General features: G+C 43.0%; 1 protein-coding gene across 1 annotated transcript in view; it reads right to left on the minus strand.

Annotated features, from left to right (window-relative positions):
* Nucleotides 1-23,666, minus strand: part of caskin1 (CASK interacting protein 1) — a 103,890-nt gene that overhangs the window by 37,617 nt on the left and 42,607 nt on the right. Inside the window, exon 2 of the mRNA XM_080487686.1 lies at nt 11,519-11,570. Coding sequence (XP_080343812.1) covers nt 11,519-11,570 — 52 coding nt within the window. The remainder of the gene's footprint in view (nt 1-11,518; nt 11,571-23,666) is intronic.

Raw genomic sequence — 23,666 nt, forward strand, 5'->3', positions numbered from 1 at the left:
CCTGTGTTCATTCATTTGTTCCAGAGAGGAAGACAACAAGGAAGAAATCAAGCCAAGCACACATGACCGACTTGTGTCTAAAATATAGAAATAACTGGTTTACGTGACAACACGAAAACGGAAAAGCATTTGTTGCGTTAGTTTACACAACAATGTTGCTTGGCGTCACTGAAAACACAAGTTTTTGAAAAAACTCTGCCTCTGTGTAAACGGGGGAAAAAAAAACCACAACTTTTCACATTGGTCCCCACATGGTTGAGCCCCCGTTGACTTTGGGAATCACTGAATTAATCGAAGATGCACGTCTTTGGCTTGTGGAAGGAAGGAAGGACGGTCTGGAGAGAAGCGGCACAAGCAAAGGCAGAACATGCAAACTCCACAGAACTGAAGCCAGATCTTTTTAACACCAGGGGGCAGTAATAACCACAGTCTGAGAGGAAATCTGACATGCTATGCTGAGCAGTGCAGTCAAAGTTTACAGACTGCAAATGGTAAAAAGCCTTTTTATTCACCCATTCACAACACACACACACACACACACACACACACACACACACACACACACACACACACACACACACACACACACACACACACACACACACACACACACACACACACTGAGGAAAGGTGATTGTTCTTTCGTTGCTAAATATAATGACGAACATCCTCCACATCTATTAATGGCTTTCTCTTACAATCATGCGGGTCAAAGGTCAAAGCGAGATTGGCTCTAATATCCTGCGTCTATGCAGTGATAAGAGTCATTTGAGCTCATCTGGACTGATAACATTCAAAGAGCACGGTATGAGGCATCGTTTTACAATACCTATATATAGGAAGTGCTGCATGTTATATGATATATTGTACATGTAAGATACAAACATCCACTTTAACATGGTCCAGGTTCTTCTTAAAAAGGCTTTAGATGTTTGTAAATCCTCCACTCTAATGCCTGCAGCTTTAACTGAATTTAACAATATTTCATTATTATATATATATATATATATATATATATATAAATAAAATAAGAATCCCTGTTTTACATTTTCTCTGGCTACGACCCCATATGAGTGATAACATATTCAAATTAAATGCATCCTCTTTCTCCTTTTTTTGAACTCTCCTTGGACTCGAGGGGCTTTTCTTAATCCTGGTCTGGGAACTGCTGCAATACATCATCATTAAAAAGGTTGAATAATGCTCCAAACAAGGCTGCAGAGTGCAGCTGTGAAATCGATATCATATTTCTGAGTTTGCATTCCCGGGGGAGCCGAATAAGCTGAACAAATCAAGAGGAAAAAAGGAGGACGAGGTGTTTTCTGTCACCGAGCTGCGGCACAGTAGCCTGAACTGTCGGCTCCTGCGTGGCAGATTACAAATTTAGATTTTTACAAGTGTTTTATTCTAATTTGTAGGCATTGATATGAGAGTATAAAAAATGAAAAGTCTGAAGTTGAATTTTTTTACATTTTAAAGCTCATTTCAGGGCCAGAAAGAGAAATAAGCTGAGGTTTTAAATTTTTTCTTGATATAACAGCACTTAGTCTTATTTGTTTGACGACGTTTTAAGACAAAACGTGTCGTTTTTGTGCTTTTAGAGTCATTTTGACACAACAGCATTTTGAAAACAATGTCTGTTTAAACTTAACCGGCGGAAAACGATGTAGTTAGCATGTTGGGCCACAAGTTGCCGCTGTTGTTTGTTTTTGAAAAGAACGACACACACATGCGCACAGAGAACAACACGCTAAAAACAATTACACAGACATTCTTTTCAGAAAAGTTGCATGTTCTCCCATTTCCACGGAGACAACAGTTTTCAAAAAGTTCCACATTGGATGCCATTTTCAAAAAGTTTTCACTGAGTCCAAGCACTGCTGTCGCGTAAACGCACTCCCTAAAACGGTACAAAAGCTTTTCACTTGAGGATGTTGTTTAAACTGGGCCTAAATTGGCTCAGATTTTTATCAATTAAAGCTTAAAATAAAACATTTGTACACATTTCTTATTTTGTTATCTGCTATTTTTAATAATAACGAATAAAAACTTAATAAGACACACTTTTTTTGTTGTTGTTTGGCTTGTCACGTGATTTAAATTAAGAAAAAAACAACGTATGTATCAAAATATACCGGCACATACCATCTGGGACCTCTAGATGTCGCTGCATGACAACAGAAAGCTACTTTGTCCTACAAAACCTGAATAGATAAAAAATTTCTAAAGCTAAAAAATAACAGCAACGTTATTTTACTCGCAGAGATCGATGTAGATGTGATTTACATGAGAGAAAGAAATGAATCCACAGTAATTCAACCTCATTGAGCTATTGAATAGAATCTCAAAAGCAGACGTCATCTCGGGCAGGAAGCGTCCCCGCCGACCACATGGGCCAGAACCCACTTCTTAACTGACAATGGCTTCATCCCCCTCCTCCTCATCCTCCTCTTCCTCCTCCGGGGTTAAACGGGGATAACGTTACACAATACAGCAACAGGCTGAGTGCAACACTCCTGTATGAGAGAGTGAATGAGTGTGTGTCGGCCTGCAGAGCGTCAGTGGGGAGCATGTATGGGGAAAGTGGAGGGAAGCCCCTTTCCAAGTAGTAAAACCTGACATGCAATATTTATACCCTCCGTTTACACAAATCCGCTTCTCTCCTTCTCTCTCTCTCTCTCTCTCTCTCTCTCTCTCTCTCTCTCTCTCTCTCTCTCTCTCGATGCATCTCCATCCTTGTCCCTCTGCAGTCAGCTGACAGATTCACTCCTTTCTTTTCCTGCTTCATCGTCTCTCTTACTTCCTCTCCTGCTATCATCGCTCCATCACCGCGTGCACGGGCGGAATATTAAGTCTCCGTTAAAAGGGTCAAACCCATCAGGAGTGCGGCGAGAACACAGCTGCCGTCTTGAGGGAGCTTTTCGTCATCGACAAGAATTTTTCTACGTGTTAACGTTTCCCGTTTCTGCCGGCGCACACGGCGGGGACCTAACGACGCTGACAGAGCGTTAGCTTCCACAGGAGTCAGGAAGCAAAACACTGGACTTGTTTTAAGGCTTGAAAACCTGCAGCTCTTGCCAGGACCGACTGAGTAAGGGGGGGTCTTTGACATTCGGATAATCCGGGACCCCTTCATTTGGTTCGGGTGGCGTTCACATTCACTTTTGAGAGGCCGGATCAAACCGCCGGGAAAACGTCACGCAATTACAATAGCTGCTTGTTTGGGGGGACGCCGTCGCCCGAAACAAACGCTTGTGAACTCCAGCAAACTTAGAAACGACAGCGTTTCCAGCATTGTATTCCAGTGTATTGGAAATACACGTCCACGTGTATTACCAGTGATATACTCCAGGCTCTTACGGCTCTCTTCCGTCACACTTCAGTCGAGGCTGATCAGTTCATACTCCCCATAGTCCTGCAGCCGCTGGCAGACCCTCTCATACATGGTGCAATCAGACGCACTCAGCACATGAGCCAAGTTAGTGGAGCAGCACAGTGTTTTGTACTTCTAAGGCCGTGTTTACACGAGAAGGATCAGCTGGACGTGGTGATGTTTTTCCGTGATCGTTGCAGAAAAGGTCAGGCGTGCATATGCCAACATTTTGATCGCAATTTCCGTACGCATTGGGGAACGTGAGGAAAAGGGTTGTTTTTTTTTGCGCTTTTGTAATGCAATCAGACACATGCATGCAGACAAGTAATTGTCTGAAATCCTTCATTGTCATTGTCGTTGCTACACTTGCAGAAAAAACGGATTCCCCGTTCAAACCGGAGCACAAGAAAAGTTTTTCAAAACGTTACTGGAAACGAAACGTGAAAACGTCGTCGCGTAAACGGGGCCTAATCAGTCAGTAAAGTACCAGCAGAGTTTCTACTGGAAGTTGAGGACACAGAGTCACATGGGGGTTAAGAATGGCAGAAACCTTTAAAAAAATAAAAGTACATTCTACTTTTTGGCATGTTGATTAAATCCTTTCACGTACGGTTCTATTCAAGAGAGGAGAAAAATAGAAAAATATATCCGTTGGTATGTCGACATTATTATTAACACTGTGGGAAAAAAGGAACATTTAACATGCATCTGAATCAGACTTCTGTATTGTTGGGCTCACAGGCCACATCCGGATTTTGATCTGGTGAAACTACTTTTACTGCATGTATTTGTTGTTTAAGAAGATATTTTCATCTATTTTCAAGATTCAATCACCTTTATCAAACAAAACACAGAAATATTTCCAGGATCTGTAGTGCAGTACATTCAGTAGAAGTTATGAGTCGGTCCTGCACAGTACATCTAGTTTTTTTGGGTTTTTTTTTTGTCGCCCTCTCAGGAAAAATGTTTGCCCATCCTTGATGTGAATCCTGCTGAATCATTCCTTGAAAAACTCGCAACTAACTAACAAATATGACACCAGTCACAGCAAAAACACTCGACTGCACCTGCTCCTTGAATCCACATTCAACAGACAGTAGATCCATTTCAAAAACTGGCTTTAATATCTCGGTTTCTCAGTTCCTTTCACACCACCTGCCTCTGTTTATTTATCTCTGTCTTTCTTATGATCCTCCCAAAGCCTGCTCTCCTCTCTCATCTCCTTCCCTCTGTCTCTGGACTTGTGTGTGTGTGTGTGTGTGTGTGTGTGTGTGTGTGTGTGTGTGTGTGTGTGTGTGTGTGTGTGTGTGTGTGTGTGTGTTGCGTGTATCTACAGTTCAGCACAGTCACGACATTTTTATGCAGTTTTCTGTTGCTGCAAGCTTTTTACTGGCCCCTCTCACCTGTCACGCACACACACACACACACACACACACACACACACACACACACACACACACACACACACACACACACACACACACACACACACACGCACACACACACATCGTATCTGCTCATGCATGTGCATTCACACACAGGGTTTGACCTATTTTCAGTAATGAGAGATTTCTTATGCCTGCGAGGCTTTCCAAAAAAGCACACCGCTCGAACAATCACATGCTGGATGGAGGGAGGGAGGCAGAAGAAAGAAGGGTCTTATCGCTCCTCCCTCACATCTCCTGGTGTGCAGTCCAGACGAGCTTCTTCTGTGACAAAACCTCACATAAACCTGTTAATTTGTGGGCTTTACGTGCGTGTGCGTGTGTTTGTGTGCGTGTGTTTGTGTGTGTGTGTGTGTGTGTGTGTGTGTGTGTGTGTGTGTGTGTGTGTGTGTGTGTGTGTGTGTGTGGGCGAGGTCCAGCTCTTGGCTCATATATCACAGCGTCCCGTGTCTCTGTTGTTTGCTAATCAGTGTCTGTCGCTCTGCCTGGGAGGAAAATCTGCGTCCACACCCGGTTTCATCTGGCCATAAAAACCGGCACGCACACACACACACACACACACACACACACCCGCACACACGCACACACGCACACACACACGCACACACACACATCATGCTAATATCTCCGGTTTGTTTTTCTTCTTTGGCTGATATAACCTTTTTTTTTTTTTTATTCCACACAAGTGACAGGAGCGATCATGAGATCAGCCGCAGGCTGGGAAGCTCAGGAACAGTCAGTGTACCGCACTGTTGTGGTGAACGAGCAGTTAAGTCGCAATCAAAGCCCCTGGTTCACCATTCGACTCGACCTGCGCTGTCCTGTGGGCGAGGTTAAAGGACAGGGGTCAAGCAGCTGATGGACGTTCATGGTTCAGTGATAAGTTCGTCCATCTGGAAGGTACTCGAAGTGAAATTACTCCAAAAGTCTGATGTTTTCAAGTGAAAATGAAAAACTTTCATAGAGTTTCGGACCTTTTGGAAAATGGCTCCGAGGGTGGAACCTTTTGAGAACGCCACAACTCGGTCTCCATGTCAAAGGGCAAAAAAAGCAACCTTCTGCTCGGGCTCCGTCTCCATGGAAACGGCGCAAACGCTGCTACTGCGCATCACCGCCGTGGTAAATAGTCCTTCTGCACATGTGCAGCCAGGATTAACCAATAAACAACTTTCCATTTGTGCTCTTATGTTTTTACTAAATATGTTGGATAAGTACCTCGTGTTGAGAGGCAATAACAAAGCTCCGTGACCAGACTTTGACCTTTGATTCTAACCAGGTCATCCTTGATCAAAGACGTCTAGTGAAATGGAAGAGACTGCTGCGGGGCAGTTAGTGAGATATCATGTCAACGGTAATGTGACAGACGTACTAACAACCCTTCGGCCTTCTGCTGCTGCAATCGCAAAAGGAATAACAACTATTTTTAAGTAATCCGTTACGATGAGTCATATGTTAAAAGGCGTCTCATAATGGTATTTACCTAGAAGGAAGCAGTCGTTTAGCACCGAGCCGTTTTTCATACAGGAATAGATGTTTTAATGGTCTCATTAATTCAGTTTAAGTATCTGAAGGCTCAAAGTAAAAAAAAATAAAATAAAATCCACAAACAGCTATCAGCTGTTTCTATTAAGGTCTTCTCTGCTTTCTGAGGACATGGAAACTGGTGAAGTGGTAATTAGGGGAAGTCTCCCAGTGGGCCGGAGCGGTATAATATTGAGAGCAGCGACAGGCTCGGCTGACGGAGGGGATGCGTTTCATTTCCAGTGCTGCCTCCACGATCAAACAAACACCCCGGTTGGGTCACAACCCAGTTAACATTAGGGGGCGGACACGGGAAGCCCCTCCCACCGCAAAAAGTGGTACAGTCCAACAAGGACCTGACCTGAAAACAGATACTGGGTCTTGTACTTATCGTTCAACAGCTTTTCAGTTTATCACCGCTTGTCCTTTGCCTCCTCGCTTTATCAACTAAACTCATTAGTTTAGTTTAACTGAAATACAGCCGTTGGGATTTGATTAGTTGATTTAATTGGGGGCTTTAGGATATAAAATTAAAATAATAATAATAAATGTGTTTATCTCTGTAATGCTAATGCACTGATTCTACTTTTTAGTGTTCAAAAAAGATGTTGAGCACTTTTTCAGTGTAAACAGCTCGGCTGATGTGGATTTTTAAGCAATTATAGATAAATAACTACAACTTTATCCTTGTACTATCTTTAAAAGAGCCAAGTATCATCAGCAGATATAGATTTTAGACTTCACACAGCCTCATTGAGGTAAGGCCGATTAGATGCAGCAAAACCTACAGCAAAACCTACAACTGTCCGAAGATGTTTCAAGGCTTTTATGAAGACATTTATGGACTCTGCGTCGGTAACTTATGATGACAAATCAAACTGCATTTGGCAAACAACACATTTTAACGGAATAGTTTGAAACCCGTCCAAGTTATTTTGGTGCCAAAGCCTATCAAAACAAAACTATGTCAGTACAGGCCAGTTGCCTCCGTAGGTCATTATCGATCATTTCCACGACTATTGTCGAGAATCCAGTCCTGTTAGACATTAAAACCTACAGATATAATTTTACACTTCCCCTCCAGGAGGTAGAGGTGGTCTTTACTGCTCCTTCTCTAATGGCTTGATAAGAACTGACATTGGGCAAAAGGCTGATTAGCGTTTCAAGCGTCTGAGATTCCATTCAGAGGCAAAAAAGACACTAATACAGTCTGTGTCCGTGAAGGTAATTGATAAATAAAACGATTTTTGCCTTCTCTATCCCATTTATCCATTTGATTCCCGTTTTCTTCTCGCATATTTCCTCTCCTGCATTTCCTAATAGTAACCCCCTCCGCCTGCACAAACACTCTTACTCCACAGTGCATATATGATTGTGCTCTCTTGCAGGGTCTCAGTGGAGATCTCCTCGCTGGGCTTTCTAAAGAGGAACCGTCATCCCGCGTTCACGCGACAAACCTGCTTGTTTCTTTTCCATCACCGCTCTGTTTTGTAAATATTACGATGCCCCGAATCTACTGACCGGCATTTGTTGGATTCCTGCTGTTTTTAATGACGGTGCGACACCAACCGATTGCCTCCACTTCAGGAGATTCAGTCTCGTTCTCAGTATTCAGTCAGTTAAAAGCTTTATTTTTATTTTTTCTAAAACACTGACTTCATTATGAGTCTCCAACAACTTCCAAGAAGAATCTGAAATAAATGCGCAGGCTAATTAACTGCATACTGAATACATGTAGTGAAATTACCATCCCCATGCATTTCTATCAGACAATATTCATGACTTATTTGCAGAGCAGGCAAACGCACCAGGCGCGCCAGCGTCAGCCCGAACTGAGCGCTTAATACTCTGGGAGGAATTAGGGAGCAAGGAGGTAATAACAGTAAACACGCTAATTAGATTACACTATTCGGTTTCACTTAGAGAGGGAAAGCTGCTCTACAAGGATTACTTTTGATCGCTATCTGTACAGATACCACTTTATTCGGCACAGTTTTGAGTCTTTCAGCTCAGTTTGAATTATTCTCTTCAGGGCCGGAGCTGGCATGAGTCACGCCTCGATAAATTTGCATTTCCTGTCTCCTCGTGTTTACTGCTGCACTACGCAGTCCTGGGTGAAGCCATGCCAGATTGATGGGGGGGAGTGAAGGACAACCTGAGCATCGAGCAGCAGCTTCGGCGGTCGTTGGCACAGATCGTACTCTACTGGAGGAACATGCGGAAAAAGTTTTTCAACCTGTAGGCTGGTTACACAGTGATTACAGTTACGAGTTAATCTTTACAAGTGGAGTTACTTCACAAAGCATGCATAAGAAATACTTGCCACTCAGTATATTAATTGTTAATTCTGATTTCATCCTTCAGATTGGCTTCTTATGAGGATTTAGGACGATGTTCTATAATCTAAATGACAAAAAAGTGAAAATGTATCACTACTGACACGTTGCAGGTATCGATGATTTCAGCTAAGGTGAATTTTAATGACAGCAGAGCGATTTCCATGTTACGGTGTGAAAGACTGGGCCATGCTAATGCTAAAGCTAACAGTTGACACAGTAAAAAATTGTGTCTATTTTTCTAATTACTTAACAGAAATCGAATGTGTGGTGTTGCAGTAAAGCTATGTACTGTACATTATTGACTCCATAACATACCCACAACAGCGTTGGACACATTGCTAACGTGGCTGTTTTCTCTGTCGGAGATCATCAAAACGATGAAATGTTTTATGTAATAGACAAACCAGTAAAATGGCTCCTTTGTTCAAAGGGGTCCTATACCGCACAATGATGGCCCCCACACACCGTCAGCAGTTTTACTCAATTTGCAACGCATCCGTAAGCTCCATTTGAAACACACCAAATTACACATGTAATTAACTGAGGAGAGAGACAGAACGCTCCATCCAGAGCTGCCTTTATATTCAGTGTTGAACACATTTTCACTCACATATCACTAAACCGACACTAGCAAAAGACCTGAGCAGCACTTCACAGAATTCAGAAGAGAGTTTGTATAAATACTTTCTGAAAGTTAAGAAGTAAAAAGTAGGATGTCAGGAATCTGGTCTTTTCTCGAATTAATCCAACCCGGAGAGTTTCTGTCGGTGCTGTTGGGTCTTTATAAAACAATGGTGTTCAACCAATCATACTGCATGACCAACAACCTAAAATCTGCTTCCTTGTTAAAAACTAGTTTTTCCTTTGCAGTGAATTTGCTCATGTATAGTTGTGGTGTCATGGTCTATATTTTACTTGAATATTATTGAGATATGAACTTCATGTCATTTGCACCAATGATATAAAACTAACTGAAGTGGAACATTATGTGAACATAAGAAGATTAGAAAAGGATGAGTGAATTTTAGATTATTTCATAATTCTGACCTCTCCTGTAGGAAGCAGTGAATTTAAGCGGATGAGGAAGCGAGTGCCTCAGATCAACAGGCAACTTAAAATCAACAACAATGGACCAAATTTGATTCCGTTTCCTTTATAGACATATTGCGAAACACATTTTTCTCGTTTGGCCTTAATGCAGCATCATGAGTTTTCATTCCACTCGTAAGCACTATTCAGGGCAGAGAGCTGTTTGTTAATTAAAATGAGTGAGGCGCAGTCGTAAAGTATTTGCTACAGCATCAATCATAAATGAGCTGCATTTTGCTTGTAAACTGCAGACAAATCTCGCAAAGCAAAAATAATCTGGATGCTGAAGGGAAAAATGTTGTTGTTTGTAGCCGATGAAAACAATGAAATCTGGAAATTTTGATTACATTGACCAAGAATGAAGAGTAGGGAAAGTCTCTTCTTGGTTCAAATATTTTGGGGTTCACATGTGACGACAAGATGAACGTGTGCTTTTTTAACCTTTGCGGGACGATGGCATTTGTGCAAGACGGCAATTTGATTGGAAATGATGTGACAAGATGTGATCAGTACAATTTGATGCACAAAAAAACAACAACGAAACATTAATCCATGATGCACTATGATAATAATATTGTACTTGATCCAATTCATGTGGTATTGCGCTACAACATGATGAAATACAACATGAGACATATTAATCCCATACGATTCCATATAACGTAGGCTCAGGTGAGGAGCAACGGAGGTAAACGGTCTTGTTCAGGGATTCAAAGACACGATCCTCAAATTTCACGAGGTTCTCAGCCAGACTCTTCCAAAGTGAGGAAGAGGAGGAAGGGATCTGCTCAGGATCAAAACGTAGAAACCTGCTGGATGCCGCGCCGCGCCGCGCCCCGGGGCTGCTGAGGAAAAGTGCTGGGTAATCGCCGCTGATCGTACAGTCGGAGCCGGTGGCAGCAGAACCGAACGCGGGAGTTTACGGGAACGTTGTGTCTGCCAGTTTCCAGCGAGATGAATCCAAATGAATCGAGGGGAGAACTTCATAATGCGGCGGGACAATGATCCAAAGCACACTGCCAACTCAACAAAGGGCCTTGATGAGGGAGCGGGGGTGTTTGGGACTAGCCAAGTCAACAAAGAGGTTTTAATCCACATCGGTAAAGTGAGAGTGGTTCCCTTTAGAAGCATGAAATCGGCTACGTCCCTCAACATGTCAAGATGTAGACACACTTTGCCTTTGAGTCGAGCTGATAAAGTCAGAATTTCTCCATCAAGCCCGGTTCATCTCCAGTCAAAAGAATGAAAACTGAATAAACGAAGCGCCGTCCCGCCTCTGTTACATAACGAAGCCAGACTGCATGGATGTGTGCCACGGCTCTCCATTTGATGTTTTGTTTATCATTGTTTTGCCGATTTTCAAGCGACTCCTCACGCAAAACCAGGAGCTGGCACCGGCGTGGAGCGCCCGCATGCTGCGCGAGGCAAAGGGGGCGGGGCGGGGCGCCCGGCGCGTTACACCGAACGTCCCGCTATCGTGCCGCTAATGCTCCCCACAATGCCACACTCTGCACGGTGTGCATGTCAGCTGAGTGCTATGTGGGCTAATCCTTGAGCCCTTAATACTACGGAGACACAAGTGAAAGTATCATGATAATACAGCTTTTATGTGAATGGGAACAGGGGAAGAGCGGGAGGGGGAGGAGGAGGGGAGGAGGAGGGGAGGAAGCTGTAATGGATGCTAAAAGAAGGAGAGTGGGGAACTCATTGAACTGTATTGGAGGACGATGAGAGGCACGTTGGATACTCACCCATCTGTATCCTGGAAGTTCACATTCACTTTCTTTGCAGAACCGAGGAGCTCTGAAAACACAGAGAGAGGGAGAGAGAGAGAGAGAGAGAGAGAGAGAGAGAGAGAGAGAGAGAGAGAGAGGGACGTCAGTTGATTTTCCAAAAGTGAGGAAATTATGATCCTAACAGCAGGCCTCAGTCTGTTCATCAGCCACATTACTGTTTACGTTTACAGCATCGCCACACCGTAAGATTTCGTCCGTTTTGAAGCCAAAAACTCCACGATTTCCATTTTCCCCTGTGACTGAAAGCCAGATGCCAGGCGTTGAGTCACACTGTCGTCATATTTCCTCGACCGACGCTCGCTCGCTCGCTCGCGGGACTAAATGTCACTTCCTGGAGTTCAGGCCCCCGTGGTGATAATACGCGTCTGTGTTTCTGGGTATTTATGTCATTCAAGGCACGCTCGCTACTCCGCCTGCGAGTGCTTGAAACAGCGAGACAAGCGAGGTAATAAGAAGAGAACGTACAGTGGAAAAAAAAAAAAAAAAAAAAATGACAAAAATATGGAAATTAAAAAAAAAAATTATAATAATTTTGCAACCATCTTTTCTGAATTGCATCTATTTGAGGTTATGAGAAGATGGCGCAGCCTCAGGAATGTGTGCATCCAGGATTAGGATGTAAATGTATGTGAAACATGAGAAATGAGAAAAGTACCGTTCATACTCATGTGTTCATGCTTTTGATCAGCAAACACGAGACGATTTTATATCTGTAGTTGCACAGAACAGGTGATTCCAGCAACCTGCTGCACTGACTGAACCCATGATGAAATATTCATGGTGATAATAAGTTAATGTAATTCTGTGTTCTCGTTTAATGATGTCTGTTTACATGGAATCAACACACTTATCTGCTGTATTATTATGAATTTTACAGGACAGGGAGTTTTGCTTTCTATCTTTTCTATTAAGGAATTTCATAGTAAGAAACCAAACCCTCACAGATTCCTCCACCTTTCATAGATTTATTTAGATTTTATGTAGAAATGTTGAATAATTGAGCGAACGCCACTTTTTCTGATATTCTATACTTTTAATATCCAAGCAGTTCCTTAATATCACTTTGTGTACTTGTTGAGGCTGAGAAGCTGATATTAAAAATGTGTGACATGCTGGTGAATCTCCTTTATCCTGGGAGCCACTGTAACGTATACGATATGGGCATAACGCTTGATTTCTTTGGTGTTTTTTTTTTTTTTATATTTTCCAGACATAAACTGTCTGGGAGTTTGGGTTACGATGAGTACGCGTGTCGAATACTGCCAAAGAGTGAATCCAACACCAACACATGAACACACACAATCTGAAATAACGTATAAAACAAAAAAAATACAAGTTTAATGCACAGATGCAGAAAATCCATCTGAGACCAAACTCAAAGTTCTAAACAACATTTTAACTGAAATGGATTCCTGCCGCCATCAATATTGATGTTTTCCTTTTTATTTAATTCTTCTTTTTTTTCAAACTACATCTTTTTGCTGTCACTGTGCCAGTGAGCAGAGCCGTTTGGATGTGTGCAGGAAGAGGGAGCAAGTCTTGTGTTTATGTTGATTTTGCACATAATGTGAGAAGAGACGGTACAAAATGTATGAAACGGAAAAAGAGGTTAAATCTGCAGGAGGGGTTAGAAGCCACAGGAAGGCTTTTCTATTAAAACGTTTCTATTAAAGCACAAAAACAGAAAATTCAGAGGAAAAAAAAAATAAGGGAAAAGACATCAAATTCAGATGAAGCAAAGAGGTGCCAAACAAAATGAAAACAATACAGGTTTAGGTAGTTAGCGATAAGTAAAGGGATAAAGAATCAGAGTTAAGTTGCTTTAGATTGTTTTGGGGACAAGATTCTGGGTTGTGGAGGTTGGATGGAGATTGGATGTCTTCCCTCTGAATGAGTGGATTTTCTCTGAGTACTCTCATATACAGTATTATTCAGGGTGTGAGATGAATTTCAAACAGGGAAACTTCGCAAATTTCGGATTTTCTGAGAAAAATAATCTGGGGGACTCTGAGGAGCAGCAACAGGAAGCTGATCCAGGTCTGTGGTGGCGTCCGTCTGAAGGTACTGTTGAGAAACGGCGTTATTAATATTCAGCACTGTGTTGTATATGATGGTGCTGAGGACTGGATCTCTGGTTGTCTGGACCATCACATCCATGACCACTTCATCTGTGCCTCGACGGGACCGAGCCATCCATCGATTCATTTACTCTCTGACTCCATCGCAGCTTGAGAGGGCCTGACGACTGGCTCACTGCCAGGGCAGCGTCACAGCCCGGTGAGGCCGATGACCCCTCTCATGATATGACACGGCTGATTTAGTGAGCTGCACACACACACACACACACACACACACACACACACACACACACACACACACACACACACACACACACACACACACACACACACACACACACACACACACACACACACACACACACACACAGTGATGGCCGCTCACACCTGCACTGCTTCTGCAGTCACTTGGCAAGAGGTAAAAGTGGAAGGAGTTCAAATTAGGTCAAGTTCACTGTTGACACACACACACACACACACACACACACACACACACACACACACACACACACACACACACACACACACACACACACACATACGACACCCCTGCACAGACGTTCTGATACTTTCACCTTCATTATTTCTCATTTTCTGCCCTCTCCTTTTATGTCTCCTGTTCGCTGATGATGCAGAACTAAAGCGCAGCAAAGATCTGCATGCACTCTCCTTTTCTACTTTCTCTCTAGCTCACTCTTTCATTACTTTTTTTTTCGACACACACACACACACACACACACACACACACACACACACACACACACACACACACACACACACACACACACACACACACACACACACACACACACACACACACACACACACACACACACACACCCTGTAGGGTGCAGGAAACAGGACAGTCCCTCTATTGTGGAGGAGACAGCTCCCAGCGCCACTGGGAGAGGAACATTGATTTCCTAACAGGCTATTTCTGGCCACTAAATGCAGGGATTCACTCGAACACTCTCCAACACACAAGAGCTTTCAAAGGCAAGATCCACATCCTGTGTGTGTGTGTGTGTGTGTGTGTGTGTGTGTGTGTGTGTGTGTGTGTGTGTGTGTGTGTGTGTGTGTGTGTGTGTGTGTGTGTGTGTGTGTGTGTGTGTGTGTGTGTGTGTGTGTGTGTGTACTATAGAACCTGATATGCATCCAGTAACTCGCATTAAGGTGTGGTGAAAGGAAGGAAAGTTCAAAGAGGCTGGAGAAACGGCTTCTTTTTTGGGGAAACTTTGCAGTGAAGCTCTGCACAATGACGGGATTCTCCCCCAACAAAAAAAAAAAAAAAAAAAGAGAGAGAGACAGGAAAGTACAGTCTCTTCCATCTGTCCAACAGACACCAACTATGACCTTTTGCTCCCATAACATGAGGAGAACCAGCCACCAACCGTGACCCGTGTCGACGCGCAGCCTCATTATGTGACAGTGAAATGAACCCAACCAAACAAACAGGAGGGAAAATCCAATTTTTTTCTGGTCTTAAAGACATCTTTGTGACTCTGAGCATCTGCCTCTCTGAACTAACAGGACTGAGAAATACTACCAGCTGGTATTAATGTCTGATCGTGCTTTTAGTGACAACTGCCAAGGATTTTAATTCGTTGTAAGATATGTTTTTATTTCATCAGTTTACGTTGCGTTTGCTCACAGAGAAAATTTCCTATTGGCATACAGTAGTAGCAGTAAGCACGAGGGTATCGATGGACTTTATTGTATTGTGTCTAGAAACAACAAACATAGAAGCATCTACAGAAGCTACCATCATTTAACTAATTGCTAAATTGCAATTGCTTCTACGTAATGATCCTTTTGCAGAAAACTTTATTGTGAAGAAAACGATATGTAAACAAACAGACCACTGGTGGGTCGGGATACGAGGACGTTTTAAGAAGAACGAAAGGGTACAAATGGAGTCTAAACTCCTGGTAGTTAATAACATGTGATGGGCCATTAATATTTCAGTGTTGCTACTCGCAGGATGGTCAGTAATGGGACGTTAACAACATGGAGCATCACACTTCAACTGCATGAGCTTAAAACATCACAAGAACACGTGACCTCCACCATTCATTACCAAAGTAAGATCCCGTTTCACTATTTATTCCAAAATATACTTGATTTCTTTGTCCTGCCTCCTTTTTAGCTCATATATTCAGTGTTTTCATCCGAGGGGAATTTATATTCTATTCATCTCATCTTACTTATTTAATCAACAGTATAAAAAAAAAAAAGTGCGGTTTCAACTCTGTATGTACTGCATATATTGATGATTTGACAGGAAAGCTGACTTGACAGGAACAGAAAACGTATGTAAATAAGTAAGGGCTGTACTGATCGTCGTACTGGACAGCCCAGTCTCCTGCATTCTACCAGCTAAGGCCTCTCTGGAGGAGGACAGTCGTGTAACAGAGAGACGATGTAAAAAAAACCAAATTCTAACGTCCACAAAAAGGTCATCTCAAGCGAACAAGCTCGCAGAATTTCTTTTTGGTTCCACGACAATGTTGTTTTTCATTTAACTTAATCAGTTAAAGCGATAAGAGAGTCGTGGTCTCTTATCTTTGTCAATCAAAATCTAACGAGTTCATCCTTGTTGATAAAATTCAACCAATTCAAATCAGGTCATCCTTGAACACATTGAAATTTGATCCATCTAAAAGAAATAAAGTACATCTCAAAGTCTTTAATCCATCTAATTGGAAAAATAAATCCCTCAAATAATTCTTAAAATATGCAGTAAATATCTATAATAATTTTTTTATTAGAGAGAATTGGAAAAGTGATGGACGATAGCTCGGAAAAATCAATAGCAAAAGCTAAAAGGTCAGAAACAGTGTATGCTCACATCCTACTTTGTAATGGGACACAGCTAAAAGTCGTCCAACAAAAGTAAGAAACAAACTTGTCTGCAACTGCTGACGGCGTGCCAACTCCGCAATAAAAATCTGTTATCTTGGAGCGAGTTCGAAAAGTTGAGCCCCGAGGGCTTTTTGAGTTTTCGTTTCTTTCCCTGCCAAACAGGATATTGGCACGGCGTCACTGATAACAAGACAAACACGAGGAAAGATCCCAATACAAACTGGAAGAGTGGAATCCAATTGAGAACGATTGAATTCATGAGTTTCGCATCGTATTTGATTAATTTCGGCTTTTTACAACGGAAGCCTTAAGAGCTGACCATCATGTCTGCGTGCTTTTGTTCTGCTTCCTTTTCTTCTTGTTGATGACGACGTCCCAAAGTGAAGGTCGAGCACAGCCGGGAGGTTTGAAGAGCTTTTTTTTTTTTTTTTTTTTTAATTGTGTCGTCTCTGCGGTTGGTTTGGACAAATATTCAACAAGGAAGAAACGCTGTGCTTTTTTAAGGAGAGATTATTTCAGTCTGCTGAATCTCTGTGTTCCTGATGAAAAAAAAAGGGGCTGATTTCATTCTCACGGGGGAGAAGACGGGGGGAACAGTGTCACTGCTCTTCTTCTCTTATATAATATCCATACGAGAGAGTGGTGTAAAGATTATTTCTAAACGGCGGAATTTATTGTTCCACTTCATAAAGTACCATCACATTGTAAAAAGATGACCCGGCTCTCTTAGTTTATGGCTCTGTTCGCTCTCTGACTTTCTCCTGCAACTCCATATTTCTTCTTCCTTTCTTTCCTCCCTCTCTCTCTCTCTCTCTCTCTCTCTCTCTCTCTCTCTCTCTCTCTCTCTCTCTCCTTGGCACAGAGGGTGGAAAAGAGCGAGCCGGACTCTGGAGAGCTCTCTGAAAGCAGACCTGTTGTCTTGGCCATCATCGATCTGTCCCTGTTTTCTCCTCCTCTCACTCTTTCCTTCACATTCTCTATCGGCCTTTCACTCTCTCCTTCGCTCTCGTCCCATCTTTTTCTCCCTGAGAAAGGTGACAGCTTTTGTTTTCCGTCTCGTGCAATTGTTTTTCCTCTTTTTGGAGTGACAGGCGTCACCAATGTACCGAAGCAGATTTCTATGTTAGTTTAACCTTTGTTGGCTGGTTTAAAATGCGAAACTGAACAATGTCGCTCTGAGACGTCATATAATTAGAGATTAAGGTTTTAAAACGTCAGTTCTTTACCACTTTGGTGGTTTTACAGTACTTAATACAGTGGTTCTCGTTTACCCATTCACTCCAACAATCCATGCTCAAATGGAAACCAAGTGGCCATGAAGGTACTCATCCTCCATTGGAAGCAAATAGGCCTTAAATCTCTTGCAAACTGACAGAAGAACAGTGGGAAATGGGGATTGAATGACCGATTTTGGGACCTAGTGTACAAGGATCATTCTTTAAGTAACATCTAACTGAATGGTCTTAAGCCAGCTCAGCCAGATGTATAAATGTCAATAAGAGAAAAGGGCCTTTAATGCCAATAAGCATGTTCTCGTCAGTCCAGGTGGGAAGCATCTCAAAGCAACTGAGTCACTGGACATGGACATATCTCATAGAGGACCAGCCAAACTAGTGAATGGAAGAGCATAAACTAATGAAGCTGACTGGGAGCGGGGCAAAACGTTTCCCAAGACACATGACAAAGTCCACTTGACCCGATTCAGTTGCTTTGGATTAAACATGTCAAGACATGAGTGTAGTTTGGACGTTCACATCATCTGGTGAGGAGATGGTTTAGACTAAGATTCATCAAATCCTTCATCATTTTCTAAACATCAAACACAGTCACAGAGTTGATGTCTGGTTATTGAGGCACCGAAACGTCTTGAGGGAGGTATAGTTTGATTTGCTGTATTTACAACTCGCTTGATTCTTTTCCGCTGTGCCTTTCCCACCACAGCTGGAATTGAACTGGGCAATGCGATCAAAGTCCAGATTTAACCTGATACACCATGATGAGTGTGTAGGATAATTTACCAACATGCAAAATATCATTGTTAGTTTCGGATAGAGTATTTTTCTTGGTAAAACCCTCACATGTTGGTTCTATCCTCCACCCTAACGTCCCTCCTGACTATCACACCCTAATATACTCCAGTTTCAGCCTCCCCACGATGCTTTCACAATAACTGTGACCACTAGAGGTCAGAACTTTCATCCTTCCTACTAAGGAGGGTGAGCTTTCTGATGACCTTTAGTGGACCTCACTACCTCTAGTAGGAGTCGCTACTAGAGAAAAAAAAAACTCATGACTTTTCTTACGAGATGAGATTATCAAACTCACCTTCATTTTGGTTTAATAAGGACTCAAGGGTCAGTCTCCTGGGTGATAGCCTCGGCTTTATTCCACAACCTGCTGCCTCAAATGGATGTTATCGTCACTAAGGCCTCAAAAGGTCACCGAGAATCTTTTGGCTTTAAAATGTGCAGCGTAGCCATATTGATCCATATCGAAGAGACTGAATAGAGGCAGGGGTGGCTATTTTCGGAAAGTTTAAAATCCTGACGACTGGATATCTTTTACCTACATGTTCCTTGGGAACAGATGCAAGACACTGTCGGCCTTCGTGGCGACGAAGGCTGTCAGTCAACACACAAAAGAAGGTAAAAGACCTGATCTTAAAAGACTTAGACCTTAGCACCTGATTCTGAGATTCTGACTCTACAATGGCCATGATAAGAGAGAGAAAGCAATTGCTTCGCTTCATGCTTGTGCGCCCGTGCGTGTGGGTTGAATCCTTGCTTTGCTCCCGGACTGCACACTCCCGTGACCCCACTCTTCATATTCTGACATCATAAAAGGACACGGTCGCCCCCGTGTCATCAAATAAGGACTGGGGCTTTGTGCAGGATCTCATATAAGGGCAGAGTGGGTAAAAGCAGGAGCTCTGCCAACATCATCGTCCGCCTGCCAGATGTACACACACAGTAAATCAGTCTGCACACACACACACACACACACACACACACACACACACACACACACACACACACACACACACAGAGACACACACACACAGACACACATGCATGCAAAGTGCTGCGTCATGACTGTGTGTGTGTGTGCATGGTGACAGGCGGCACATTGGAATCAAATACACACAAACACGAGTAAACAACGTTGACGTCCCAATATACAGTATTTGATTCGCTTTAATCACACACACACATTAGTGTACAAATGATGTGTGTGCATAAGATTGTGATTGTGTGTGTGTGTGTGTGTGTGTGTGTGTGTGTGTGTGTGTGTGTGTGTGTGTGTGTGTGTGTGTGTGTGTGTGTGTGTGTGTGTGTGTGTGTGTGTGTGTGTGTGTGTGTGTGTCAGCAGGATAGCTCAGAGAGCCGTTTGATCCTCGTTGACACTCTGCTTCCTGGCTGGAGCGCCATGAACAGGTAGCATGCAGACGCCATCTGCTCACACTCACTCGCACGCACTCACATTCGCGATCACTCCCACATGGGACACATGTTATACCGCACATGTGCTCAGAAGCTTGAAAAAATATTTACAGACAACTCTCGTTTTCTTGAGTGACTCATTTGTTGCGTTCGGTAAAATAAAGTGACCAGTGAGCCGTCGCGACGTGCTGCGTATCGGGCGCAGCTCCCAAACACCCCATAGTTCAGCACAAAATGCGATCCAGCGTTCATAAAACATGCAGAGAGGCTCAGATGTGAGGCTGATGCATCAAAATGGGCAGCGCTGCCGGAGCTCAGCATTCTGCCAAAGAGCAAGTCCGGCCAGGAGCGGAGCAGCGACGGGAATCGAAGGCAATTTTGGTGTTAGTTCCACATCTGTTGCTGTCTTCATCCAAGAAACTGACACTTAAGAGGAAAGCAGGTCACGCAGCGAGCTCAAGAAAAGAATGGGAGGGACAGCATGACCTAAAAATCTCTAACAAGATAGGGCTGATTTTAGAAAGTGGACCGTTTTCACCCTCTTGATATTTTACTGGTGCACTTTGTGTTGGGATCAGTGGCGTTTCTAGATGTAAATACTTGGTGGGGCAACACTAAATTCCAAAGTAAAGTGGGTGCACAACCTTATAGCCACAACATTTTAACAACCATATAAGCGCTGATCCAGTAAAAATGTTGAGCCTTGGAAATTCAATTTTTGAAAAAAAAGAACAAAAACAAAGTCAATGATAGGAATTGAACCAGGTCATCCTGTTTCAAAGACGGAAACTCAACCGCTCAGTTCGTGAGTCTGAGAATCTGTTGGTCACCGCGTCACACACTTTACCATAAAGTAAGAGTTTCAAACTCGTACTCGTAAATAATCGACCTAATTAATTTTGATTCTTAAGGGTTTGTTAGCTTTAGCTGCTACCAAGCTGGCATTTGTGACGACTCGCTCCGGTTCTGTGAAGCAGAGCCTAAATCAGCACCAGCCAATCAGCTCTGAGCATCTAAATGACGTCGTTAGTGGGGATTCGGGCTTCAAGCCCCACGAGGCATCAAAATCACGTGACCTGAATGAACGGAGCCACAGCCTGAGCATGCGTACTTACACTTTACTGCATGCAATACACACTGCATGGTGAGAGAGGGGCTAGAGCCCCACTCATTCAACCATCAGTGTGGATCAGGAGGAAACAGCCTGATGCAGCAGGAGGAGACCAATAACCAGGGAGGACAGTCCTCACACAGTAATTATGTGCAATATAAGAGGACGTTTTATTCACAGATGAGACAATATTAGAGATAATCTTAAAGAATTAATAGCATACTTTGCATGCAGTCCTTTCTGATGACACCAGGTGGGGCTCAGCCGAACCTGTCCCTAATGACCAGTCACCCATGGTTTTTGCCACCTGGAGTGAAATGCAGGTTTATTCTTATCTTGTCAATATCTGCCTTCACTGTTAGCAGAGATTATAGTTTGTGGTCTATAATCAAACAATCAATCCAAGAAATGTATTTTTACAAACTCTTTTTTTATGCGTGTTGAGTTGACCATTAGGTCTTTCGTGAACATTTGTTTTGTTTTCCACATAATTTGATCTTTGTTTTCCCCCAGATTAAGTTATAATCTGTTTATTATATTCTTACTTTGCGAGATGCACTGATACATGCGTCAATATTAGTGAAGAAAAAACAACAACACAGTTTTTTTGTACAATTTTAGACGAGAGACGAGTGTGATTAGTTCGTTAGACGGTTAAATGTTAACTCCCTCTCGAGTAGACAGCGGGTTTAAAACAGCGTGATTGGAAGTTGCACGGATAGTTTTTGCAAAATCAATGCCGTTTGTGGGTATTTTCCCCCTAAAAACTTAAGCAACGATGAGCTGACTTAAACAACCACATTCAAATCAAGCTACAAACAGCTACTGCCCTGCGAGTTGTGCCATCACTTACCCAGAGACACTGTAATCCATCTCAACACTCGCTCACTATATCTTTAAGGACAATCCTTAAAATAATCGAGCTACAAATTGTGCTTGATTGTGACTATTTTCTGAGCATTCCTCTTTTTCCCTCAGACACAGTCACGAGAAACAGCCCCGGTTAAGACGTGGGTACGTTTTCAAAAGACAGTTCCGCTACAAATTGGTGGGAAAGCAGCCAAGTTCCCCGTGTCTCACCTGCAGAATCAGCACCTTTCCGGTGAAAACAGTCGCCATAAATCACCACAGCATTCCTGATTCATAGCAAGCATGCGTGGTCAGCTATAACAATTACACAGCCTCTGAAATGTAGCAGCCGCCCACCGTTCGCTCTCTGTCCTGATAAACTGCATCAGCTTCTTGCTGTGAATGAGCTGCAGTGCCTTTTTAAAAACATTGCTAATACTCGCCGACATGTTTCACCCCCCCCCCCCCCCCCCCCCCCCCCCCCCCCCCCGCCGTTTCTGTGTGTGTGGTTGTGGTGGCCAGCGTGACGTTCAGTCGGTCGTGCTAATGTTCGCCTTGCACTTTATGTGGTGTGATAATTAATGCTTATTGGATTAGGGATGCTTAATGGTGCCGAATGTGATTGAACAAAAACAACAAGCTCAAGGAATTTCTGGAAACCCTTCCCTGGATTACATGCTGTGTCCCCTGCTTAGAAACTCTGTATAAAGCAATCAAAATGTGTGTTTAGTGGATTCATTCTTTTTAGTAAAGAAGCTGTCTTTTTGCCTTTACAATGGTATGTACGTATGTAGGAAACACACACACAAACATTTCTGGGGAACAGATTTTGCCTACTCTTCCCTGCACATATCAGTCGTTGTCTTTTTGGAGTATTTTTGTTGTTGTTGCTGTTTTCTCTTGTTTTCTAGTATCTCATGGCCTGTCAGCAGTTCTGACCTCAACTCCACCGAACACTAGTGGGATTAGTTTGGGCACACTGCTCATGCCAGAGCGACCAACACACCCACAATGGCTGACGCTGGACAAATGCTGGGTGTGTGAGCAGGCTGGTGAGACGCAATAGGAGGAGTTACCAGCCTGTTGTGGATGTTTATCATTATTCTATACGATACTGGGGCTCATATATGTGAAGTTTTTAAATTCCTAAACTGTCCAAACTCTCGAATTGCTTCAATCGTCAAATACAACAAACAAGAGTTATTAGTACAATAAGCACTGGTAATGAAAGTTTGTAGAAAGTCTGCTGCTCATCCCACAAATGCATGTTAATTAAAGACGTAGCGCCATCTAAAGGGTGGATAACAGGATTTCCAACTGTATGAGACTGATTGCCCCAAGTCATTGTGGAGATAAATGAGTAATGTACCAACACAAATTTACTTCCTTTTTGTAGTACGTGTAATATTCTGTTCCAGCAGAAAGCGAACACGCACACGCACACGCGCACGCACACAATACATAAGACTCACACTTGCACACATGCTCGCTAAATCACTTCAGTCTTTTGCAGCCTGCCGCAGCAGAACTCTGTGAAAATACTGATTTCATGATGTTGCTGCAACCCCTCGGCCCTGCCTGCAGCCTGACTCCACACACACACACACACACACACACACACACACACACACACACACACACACACACACACACACACACACACACACACACACACACACACACACACACACACACACACAGAGCGGAGCTCTGGGTTGCATAGAGGCGGTTGCTAGGTAACAAGCATCCTCTACTTCTTCCTA

This window comes from Lipophrys pholis, assembly GCF_963383615.2.
Source record: "Lipophrys pholis genome assembly, chromosome: 19".
Taxonomy (NCBI): domain Eukaryota; kingdom Metazoa; phylum Chordata; class Actinopteri; order Blenniiformes; family Blenniidae; genus Lipophrys; species Lipophrys pholis.